The 10,752-nt window shown below is 42.7% G+C and overlaps 1 protein-coding gene across 5 annotated transcripts; it reads right to left on the bottom strand.

Annotated features, from left to right (window-relative positions):
- Positions 1-172: 172 nt before the first annotated feature.
- Positions 173-10,433, bottom strand: csf1ra (colony stimulating factor 1 receptor, a). Of its 5 annotated transcripts, none has more exons than XM_086221448.1 (23): positions 10,268-10,433; positions 10,107-10,161; positions 9,939-10,011; positions 8,059-8,346; positions 7,689-7,976; positions 7,475-7,611; positions 7,236-7,398; positions 6,958-7,159; positions 6,562-6,677; positions 6,353-6,464; positions 6,066-6,265; positions 5,798-5,889; positions 5,581-5,707; positions 4,966-5,070; positions 4,349-4,459; positions 4,016-4,172; positions 3,814-3,896; positions 3,586-3,689; positions 3,155-3,277; positions 2,953-3,064; positions 2,783-2,882; positions 1,790-1,901; positions 173-1,651 (listed from the first exon to the last, which is right to left on the bottom strand). In XM_086221448.1, exons 2-23 carry the CDS (start codon positions 10,137-10,139, stop codon positions 1,505-1,507), a joined length of 2,985 nt encoding a protein of 994 aa, XP_086077574.1. In that variant the 5' UTR covers positions 10,140-10,161; positions 10,268-10,433; the 3' UTR covers positions 173-1,504. The 5 variants fall into 5 exon arrangements, with proteins under 5 accessions (XP_086077574.1, XP_086077573.1, XP_086077572.1 ...); XM_086221447.1 differs by having other exon boundaries at positions 7,236-7,401; positions 9,939-10,008; positions 10,268-10,426; XM_086221446.1 differs by having other exon boundaries at positions 7,236-7,401; positions 10,268-10,426.
- Positions 10,434-10,752: the final 319 nt, after the last annotated feature.

The following is a 10,752-nucleotide window of genomic DNA, read 5'->3' on the forward strand; positions in this document are numbered from 1 at the left end:
TGGCCTCTGTGGGTCTAAGCTCCCAGCTCACAAGGGTATCTATCTTCGAATCTTGCTCAGGGGAGGGTGGCAAATTAGCATATTTTCCCCCCAAATTTGATGTGCTCCTATAAATTATTCTCACATCAGAGTACAGCAGTAAAACTCGTCACTGGAATCATGAGTTTCCACGGTAAAGCTTTATTCGACAGCCCTGCAGTTGTACAGTGATTTCCTTTGCATCTTTTGCATTGATTGTCTCATTTGCACACAAAACAACACACAGACAAATATATAGTTCCACTACAATCTAATCAACGCCATTCAGTGAAAATAAAGACGATTCTCAATTTACATTATGAGATATATACATTATTAGACATCTCACTTGTGTTTCATTCAGATGCAAGCACATTCCAAATGCCTGAAGTCACACAAATTAGCAGTCTATCTCACAGTTTATGTTATTATTCTAAAACCCTCTTGGCAGTGTAGGCTGACTGCTACATATAGTCATGAAGCTTAGATCCAAACACTCATCTAACGCTACAAAAGAATGAAAGGATTAAGTTGTGCTACGCAGGAAAAACAAAAAAAAACAAAAAACAAAACGTTCACATTGTCAACCACTGTTACTATATTCCATAGCGTATTCGTAGTTTTTCCCTGCTCAGCTCAGTTGTACTCCCTGCTCCTGGATCGTACTGTAAAATCAATTTGACTCAAGTGGAACAATCACATGTTGCCACCAACTCACAGCTACTGTAATTGTGTCACAAGAAATACAGCTATGACCAAAGCACAGGGAGGAAAACAACATGGTCCTTCTTTGCCTTCTCCACGCTCCATTTTGAATGTTTAAGCAGCCAGAAACTCTGCACTGTTTAGATGTTCGGTTCAGGTGGTTAGAGAATAAAACCTGGCTTGTCTACAGCAGATAAACATGAGTTATCTCACTGTTTTGTTTGGTTGCTTCCTCTGAGAAACCATACATGGAATAAATTGATAAAAAATAAACAGAAGTGAGTGGAAATTCTACAAAAAAAACCAAACAGGACATTTACTCTCAAAGGGGTTGTAATAAAATAATCATTAACATGGTGTACAATCTATCATCAAGAAAACTCATAAATCAGGGCAAACACACTCTGCATAACAGATCAATTCTGATAAATCAGGCGTGGACACCTTGGAGTAGGAGTGATAAATAATCCATATAGGTTAGAATGAAGTACAGCTTTGGAGGCTTGTGTGCTTTGTTTCCTCCTTTCATGTCTGCAGATGATGTTAGACGTGGTAATTTCTGGTCATGGTCTGCAAAGAAGTAAGTCACATGCTCGCTGCAGCTGCTCGTCTGTCTGGCGAGCAGGCACGACAGGCAAAAATAGCTGTGAAGGAAGCTCTCTGCGACTGTCCGGTGCTAGAAGAAGCTGTTGTGCTTTGGCCACAAATTACAGCTGATACCACTTTCCTGAGGCTTTTCAATGAGTGACTGATATATTGACTAATTAGTATTAAGCGGCCCTCAACAAAACTGATAGTTGTTGGTCTTCATCAGAGGCTGCTCCTCTTCCTCAGGGTCACAAGACCGGTCACAGGGGCCGTCGCAGCATTTTGACTCGTCACACACTTCACCCTCTGTGACTGGCTGCTGCACATTCTGGTAGACGAGCTGTAGGAAAGCACAAGGATGATACTTGTTTTTAAAAAAAATTGCTCTCAGTTAATCTGAGGTAGAGCTTTTTTTTCTTTCTTCTTCTTGCATTTGTTATTAGCTCTTTTGGCGAATCACCTGCTGCTCACGACTCACCTGTTCCTGCTCAGGCTGGTCTCCAAGTTGTCTTTTTATCATGTTACTGATCTTGCTGAAGGTCGGACGCTCTGTCGGCTCTAGATTCCAGCACATCTTCATGATCGTGTAGCTGCACACAAACCACAACATTTTTTTTTCAAAAAAATTGTGCATTTTCAGGTGTTTGAATTCAAAGTCTTTCATGTCAAACTTCTTTAACTTATAAGCCAAATCAGCCAAACAGGGAGAGGCTGATGGAGGTGGTGACTCAGTTTAATAAGAGAGCCTTGTTTATAAGAACCCTCATGCCCCCCCAGTCTCATTTTGCTGGCGTGAAATAGCCGTTACATGGCTTCCTAGTTTGCAGATCATGTGGCTAACAGGCAGAACTGAGGCCTGACTCACAGCAGAACAGATGATTGGGCCCTGACTCAGATTCAGTCCCCTCCGTTTCCACAGCACACTTATTCTGGGTGGTGTGACAGCCACAACAAATCGGTACACACTGAGATACTGGGAAAAACACTCCCTTTGTTTTCTCATTTCGGTTGGCATGTTAAGTTTTGAGCCTAGTCGTCTTAGGTTGTGAGTGTGGGGTTAAGAGTTAACCTTGAGCAAATAAATCAGGATGGGGGGAATAATGGAAGTACTTCATGAGGTTAGCTCCAGTGTCAGTTATAGTAGATGCTAGATAGGATGAGGGTGGGGGGGCCACAGCTTTGCTCAGCTGTGATGAAGATCTGGGAGGCATGCCGTCTGCACTGCTCAGTGTTGTGAGCTAATTTATGATCAGCTAGCTTCATAAATCAGCCACTGTTCACAGTAATCTACAGGTTACTGCTTGTTTGCTGGCAGCTAGTCCCGTAAGTTAAACGCTAACACCACCTGACTTCATCATAAAACATAGCCGATATTCACCGGATCCTCAGTTAAAACTCAACTGATAGTCATGTGACACTTTATGGACTATAAACATCGGACTCAGTAAAGCGGTGTATGAGCCAGGCGTACATCTCAGGTGGGGCGAAGTCTGGTTGACACATTTGGTAGCCACGTTTGACCATCTTGTAGAACCTGGAGTCCACAGCCATGCTGGGGTACGGGCTCTTACCTGTAGGGGAAAACCATGTTAGTGAGAACATGATGAGATTAAAGTGAGTAAATGCATGGTGGGTTCTGACCTAGAGAGAAGATCTCCCACAGGAGGATTCCATAAGACCACACGTCACTCTGGACAGTGTACACACAGTCAAAGATACTCTCCGGAGCCATCCACTTCACTGGCAGACGCGCCTTCAAACACACAGTCAAATTAGTGTGTTTTTTTTTTTGTTTTGTTGTTGTTACTGTGGCTGGAGTATGTTTCTCTTGCGATTTGCTTACATTTCCCTTCACTACATAGTTGGAGTCGTTCATGATGTCTCGTGCAAGGCCGAAGTCACAAATCTTGGCAACTCTGTGGTTGGTCAACAGGACGTTTCGAGCGGCTACGTCTCTGTGAATACACTGCAAACAGGACAATAGTCTGAGTCTAGCACAATAAAGAACCCATCTGTGAATAAATACTAATGTGGCATGAAGAATTGTGATCAAATAAAATGTTTACTATTCCGGCCTGTAAAACAAAAAAAAAACACAAAAAAACTGGAATGGGAAATTCCCCTCATCATTCCCTCATGGACAGATTTCAAACTTCAGAAACCACTGGGGATTTTATTGGATATGTCCCCTTCTAGAGGCAAAAAAAGTGGATGCTGATCAAACTAATGTTTTCCATTTTTGATTTATATCCTCATGCTGGTAAAATCACTCACATTTTTTGCAGCCAGAAAGTCCAGACCTTGCGCAACTTGATAGGAAAACCTTAACAGATCATCGATGTCCAAAGGCCAGTCAGCAGTCTCCTCACACACAGAATCTAGACATGAATTAATCATGTGCATTATCAGCCAGTAGGTTTTGAATTTCAGGATATAGATGGTTTTCATCAGCGTGCTCCACCACACTGAATGCATTCATGCCAATTTAACACAAATAAAAACCTTGAGGTGATTCCGTATTTGGCGTCTGACAAGGTCTCATCTCTAAGTAGCTGCTCGAGGATGCGCTAGAGATGCCGCTGTCGCTGTAGCGTTGAGCAAAAAATCAAAAAAGAGCAGAGAGAAGGGAGTGAGATGTGAGCGGAAATATAACAGCGAGCAGAAGCTTCTCGCGAAATGACCCTCATTAGAATTAACGATGTACCTCCTGATGAAGCGTTTCTGATTGCAGATGTTCTTGTAGTCATTCTCCGTAATGCCGGGAATGTTCATAACAAAGTTCACGAATGTCTCTGCCTTCTGGCGGAGGAAGTTCAGAAGGTCGCCGAGGCTGCAGTACTCCGTGATCACAAGCACTGGTCCTGATGAGGAGACACACTATGTTATGACCCTTGGAACAAGGAAAAGGTATTTGTATGCAGATGACATAACACATCATTTTGTTAGATTTCCCACAATTTAATCGACTGAGAACTTCCATGTTTTTTGCGAGTATCTCAACACGAAAAATATCCACTTGAACAGGCTGTTGTCTTACCCCCATGGGTGCAGGCACCCAGGAGATTAACGATGTTCGTGTGGTGGCCCAAGTGGCTCAGGATCTTCAGCTCTGACATCAAAGCTTCCCTCTCATCTGAATGAGCACTGGCTGCAGAGACATGAATTAAATATAAAATGAATCCTCTTCTTATTTAAGGTTCACATTGCTATGCCAATACAAACTTAAGAACTTCTGCAGGTAAAAAAAAAAAAAAAAAATTATATATATATATATATATATATATATATATATATATATATATAAAAACATCTTTGAAAAGGTATGGATAACATTTGCAGTTAGACCAAAAGGACTCTTCAAAGTTTTGCCAGGTCAAAGTAACTATAGCTGATCAAATCCAAACTCCACCGAGGAAACAAGCATTTAAAAATTGTTTGCTTGTTGTCTTGTGGAAATACTGCAGTGCCGATTGTGATCGTATCATCCTAACTCATCATGTTTCAAAAAATGTTTTTAGATATAACTGACATTTGCCAAAAACCCAATGTACTTTGTTAGATTATGTGGAACATCCTCAAATTTAACACTCGCTCTGACTCGCTCATGTACACAATGCTCGCTCTGTTTAATCAAAAGCCTTAACGTCACCTCACCTTTTAACATTTTCACCGCCACACGCACCACATTGTCTCCTTCTCCAAGCCCGTAGGCTGTGGCCTCGACGACTTTCCCAAAAGCTCCGGCCCCCAAGACCTTTCCTGCTCAGACACAAAATACAAGCAACAAGAAAGAGTTTTACGTTTCAGTTAAACACAGAACAGAAGTCATAATACTATCACCATACATTTACCATGATAATATCTCAATATATACAGACAATTACTGTTCGACACATTACGATGTGTGTAAGTGCAGAAATTAAAAATGTTTTTTTTGTGCGTTTAAAACTAACAAAAATGAAAAATGCGAAATTGTGTATCATCTGTATGGACTGAAATAAAACAAAGTACAACAACATGCAAAGTCTTAGCTCAGTGTATCTTTAACACACACTCATACACACATGCAATAAACAACCTGTCAAAATGGCTGAAGGCTCGCAGGACATAAAAATCTCTACATTTGGAGCCGGAGTATCGATATTTAGCAACAGGAAGTATCATAATATATTGTAATATATTTTTTCTCACCCCTATAAAATACCATTATTTTATTGCGTTAATCTTTAATATCTTTTTTCATATGTGTTTATTTGAGACGCTGCTAACCTAGCTTGAGTTTGTCTCGTGGGAATTCCCACTTATCATTGTACGGCAGCTGCGTTGGGTCGATGAAGGTGTAGTTGTTTCCATCCCTGGCCTCAATTATCTTCCATCGGATCTCGTACCTGGGCTTCTACAAGTGAAGGTGGGAGAAAAACGGTTCTGAGTAGATCTCTCTGGAAATATGTGGATGTAACAGAGGTGTTTTATAGCAGAACGGTACCTGCTTGTATTTGTAGAACAGAAACACCAGCAGCACAAGGAGGATGGTCAGGATGCCTGCAGCTCCCGTCAAGGTGGAGGTGAAGAGTTTGTCTGTATAGATGGATTGATGGATACAATTTTGTAACCCATTAATAGGAGACAGTTGTATAATATGCTCAGCTGACAAGGAGGATATTAGAATTAGGTTGACTTCCACCCGTGTGACTCTACGACAGTGAACTGAAACAACAATCACATGCTGACAATGAACATAATCCTTTATTCACCAGAAACTTCCATGGCAAATGTGTCGCTGCTGACGCCAGCAAGGTTAAATGCCACACACTCCACTGTCATCCTGCGGTTTGATGGCCCAACAGTCAGGACGCTCTCCACTTCCACGGCGCCATACTCCTCCCTCTGGACCTCGACTGTCGGGGCCTGGAGAGGAATAGCCATCTGTATCCCTGTGGTGTTTTCATTGCACCTGCCTCGTTGCAACACATATACGGTTAGATAAAGGCAAAACATCTCGATGATGGATGACTCTACTCAATATTGCTGCAATGCTTACGTAGGACGGATTCCAAAACACTGGTACCAGATGATTCTAGGGGCAGGATAGCCAAAGGATGTGCACGTCAGAGTGGTGACATTTTCCCATCTGACCACAGCGACAGGTCTCTCTGTCATTTAAAAAAAGAAGAGGGGAACTAACGTTAAATGTCAGATTACAGATTAACCTGTTTCGAGGTTCCTCATTAGAGATAATACGTCACTTACGATACATTTGAACTTGGAATGTTATGGACGCGTTGACTAAGTCACTCCTGGCGTAGAAGGTGTACTGGCCCTGCTCCTGAGCGTTCATTCTCTTCAGCTGCAAAGTTGCATGGTATCTATTAACAGAAAAAGAGAAATGTCTCAATCTAATATGACTAATTCAGCATTCAGACAGTTCCTATGCGTCAGAGTCGAGTAACAGTGACAGATGGAAAAATGCTCTCGCGGCAGGTTTATTGACCTGAGGAAGAAGAACGACCTTGAAGTTCCCTCTAAGATTCACGAAATGCTCCGGCAGCGTATCTCAATTGGAGATAAACTTCCGCTTCTTCTCATAAAATCAATAATTTTGTTCTCTAACTGCAGTGCTGAGGACAACATGCAGAGAGACCAGACCTGTTGTTGTATTGGATGAGTTTGTGCTCCTGTGTGGATGTGTTCGGAGAGGTGGGGGTGTGCCATCTGTGCTCGATGATTTCGGGGTATGCCTCTATAAGCACAGTCAGCTCTAGATCTTCTCCCTCATTCACCTCAACTGAAAGACCCTTGTGGGCCAACTTGGGGGAGAGCTGGGGCAGCAGTCGGATGTAGGGTTTGTCTGTACGGAGAGGAGACGTTTGTTATCAACCCTTCATCTTGTAAATCGTGTCAGCTGACATGATTCTGTGGCTTACCTACAACCAGCAAGTATGTGGTTGAACTGTTGACCCCTGCCTCATTAGTACCGACACAGGAGATGTTCCCCGTGTCGGCCAGATCCACCGCAGAGATGGTCAGTATGCTCTGTATGTCCAACCGATTCTCTCCACTAGAGCGAACCCTCTCCTCTATCGTCGGCTTCTGACGACAAAATAATTCAAATTAGGACTATGGTCAAAGTGGCGTGATTAATCCCAGAATGCCTCGCACTGACTGATTTGGTGTTGTATTTCCAGGTGACGTTGTAATTGAAGTTGGGATTGTGTGTGGTGCAACGAATCTTGAGCTCTTCCCCAACAATCCGCACATATTCATCTGTTTCCAAGAAGACATACGGGGGGAACCGCAGCTCTAGAACAAGACAAAGTCACGGTCAGTCAAAGTGGCTGCACCTAAGGTCAAAGTGCTTTAGTGGTCAGTGAGCTCACTCTGAATGACATTGATTGAAAAAGCCTTGGAAGTCCTTTCTATGCCGTTGACCCTGGCCGTGCACACGTAGTCAGCGTTGAAGCTGGGGTGGAGGCTGTGGATGAGGATACCACGGTGCCGGAAGACGGTGAAATTCATCCCAGGTGGTACTGTGGTACCGTTGTCCATGCGGAGACTCAGATCTGTTGCTGCTGGGTCAGTCAGCAGGCAGGGCAGCATGTAAACCTCACCTTCCTTTTTCACCACGCGCAGGGACGTGCTGCTGGTCCAGAACACACGGTTTGGATCTGGCAGAGAAAGAATTAATCTTATCAATTCAATTCACCTTAACTCTGATAAAGAATCCAAAATCTCCACGCAAACACTCACCTTTTACGTACACGTGCACAGAGGAGGTGAGTTCCCGATGGTGCGACGCCCCCGTATAAACACACTTGTATGTTCCAGTGAATTCTGCGGAGGGACGCTCCACCTTTATGGTGCGGACATTTCCAGAACCTTTGGACACGTAGCGTCTGTGTTTAGCTAGCCTGGTCTGCCAGCTAACGGGCCCGTCACCCTCACACCTCAGATCCAAAGGGGTGCCGGGTTTAACCGCCACCTCAGGACCCAACACCACTTTAGAGTTGAACTTGATTACTGGACGCCTCCATTCCACTGCGAAAGGACATGAATGAGTTGAATGGATGTGTTTTTGTTAACTGTTCAAGCTGAAGAAACACAAAGAACAAATGAACGAAGGGCATTTCATTTGTATTTGATATTAGTTCAAGTTTAAAGCCAAATCCGACAACGTAGGATTGATTTTGGACAGAATTTCATGAATACAGATGAAGGATTAGAGATGTAGACCTGGGTAAGACCTCTCGATCCCTCACACCTCTGCTTTTTATAACTCTGAATAGGAGATGAAAAACTGTAAATACACAATCAGATACTTTTTTTTAACTTCGTCCTTCCAATAAATTTAAATGTGAGTATCAAGAAATAGAAAGACTTAGATGAAGACTTGGTACAAAATTTTGATTCTGTGAAACCTCAGCTGGCCTCTGAGCTTTGTTTTAGCCGTTTTTGTGTGTGTGTGTGTGTGTGTGTGTGTTTGTGTTCTTGTACTTGCTACATAGTGAGGACTAGAATACGTATTTAACCAACAGAGTGAGGACATTTTTGGAAAGTGAGTCCATTTTAGTCGGTCCTCACTTCTTCAAAAGGCCGTTTGAAGGTCAAGACTTGGTTTTAGGATCGAGGTTAAAATCAGGTTCTGGTTAGGTTTAGGGTCAAGGTTAGGGTCAGGCAGTCAGTTAAGATGGTTAGGCTTAGTGTGAGGGGCTTGGGAAGTACGACAGTGAAAGTCCTGAAAGAGATATAAGTACAAGGATTTGTGTGTGAGTGTGTGTGCGTGTAAAAGAACTAGAGAACCCTTCCTGTCAACCTGAAGCTTTTTCCCTCTTTTCAGAAAGAGCTATAGAAGTTTCCATCGGGTCAGTGTCCTTTGAAGCAGAACTGAGATTCTATGTTCAGCATTTCTCTTTTCATTACAAACATCAAAATAGAGACGTGGTTTCAAATCAGTCAGCGCGTCGGTCCTGACTGTCCTGACTGAGCGAGCCCTCCCAGTCCTCAAGGTCAGCCCTCTAAACATACTATTCATCCACGCTGAGGGTTGACCCCAATTACAAATCTTACAGTAATCCAGCAGAAAGCAAAGCAAATTCATTCAGCTACATTTAGATGCAACAACAGATTCTTTTATGGGCTCAAATGTTATCACATGAAATTGTGATTTGATACCCAGTGGCTGACACTCATATACGTGATGTTCCGGGAACATGCAAAATGGAGAAAAAATAGAGAAGAAAACATGACAAGAACGACCCCCCAAAAAAAACCAACTCATGATGTTGCTCAATGCACAACAAAGAAAAGTTTCACAGAGAGTTTTTTGTTAGCTCATCTGTACTGAGGATAACTTGAATCAAATCACAGACATCATGCTTGAGAGAATACTGAATAAAATTTCTATGTAAAAAATAAAAAGGTAATTTTAAAAGGTGAATTTAATGCAGACGGACTGAGTTTGAAACTCTGACAAACTTTTTAGAGCTTTTAAAATATTGAATCCTCTGATCGTCCTTAAGGATTCACCCATTCAAGTTGTAGCATTTCGATTCGGATAGGTTCATGAGGAATTATTATCACGCTTTAATGGCTGATTCGAAAACAAAACATTCAGCCGTTGTGAGCCGTACCTGAGGCGGCAGACGCCACGATCCCCAGCAGCAGGGTGAGGTAAGATTGCATCCTGGACCAACTCCAAACCTGCTGATGTTTGTCAGCGTAGACCAAGAGAATTATAAAATCACTTTGTACTATCAGTCATACCTCGTAAATTCTCTTGTCTGAAATATGTCACCTACCATTAATGACTGTATGTTAAAACCAGAAATCATGCATCAGTGGCTTTCGGGAAGTCTTTCATTGTAACATGTAAAGAATTAATGAAACAAATAAACTGACTTATTCTTGAAAATACATTTGAAGTTCTTATGTAAATGTTTTTAAATGGAAAAGGACTCACCTGTTGATGTATTCAGCCTAGGAGAGAGAGGTAGAATAACCTGAGTTGGACGTTTGCAGCAGCATCCAGAGTCAACACTAGTGCTGCCACTGGCCTCTACCCTTCTTCTCTTTTCTGCTTGTTTACAGTCACACAGCAAACATGAAATGTTTCAAGACAGCCAGTGGAGGGTGGTGGTGGTGTGTGTGTGTGTGTGTGTGTGTGTGTGTGTGTGTGTGTGTGTGTGTGTGTGTGTGTGTGTGTGTGTGTGTGTGTAGGGGGGAGGCGGTTCAGCATATCACGCTCAACAAATTAATGAGCCAGTGCCAATTTGCAAAATAAAGGCTCAATTCTCCAAAGAGAGCCGTGGAGGTGAGACTAATCACCTCCTCCACTGCTGAACCATGGCTGGCAGGCTTATCTAGGCGGGAGAGGAGAGGGAGGACTCGTGGGAGAGTGAATCCAGAGTCAAAAGACCCTTAGAAATCTGGCTTTGCGATCAGAGT

Source organism: Aulostomus chinensis, chromosome 13 (genome assembly GCF_037954235.1).
Source record: "Aulostomus chinensis isolate RoL2024-O1b breed Wild chromosome 13, RoL_Achi_v1.0, whole genome shotgun sequence".
Classification (NCBI taxonomy): domain Eukaryota; kingdom Metazoa; phylum Chordata; class Actinopteri; order Syngnathiformes; family Aulostomidae; genus Aulostomus; species Aulostomus chinensis.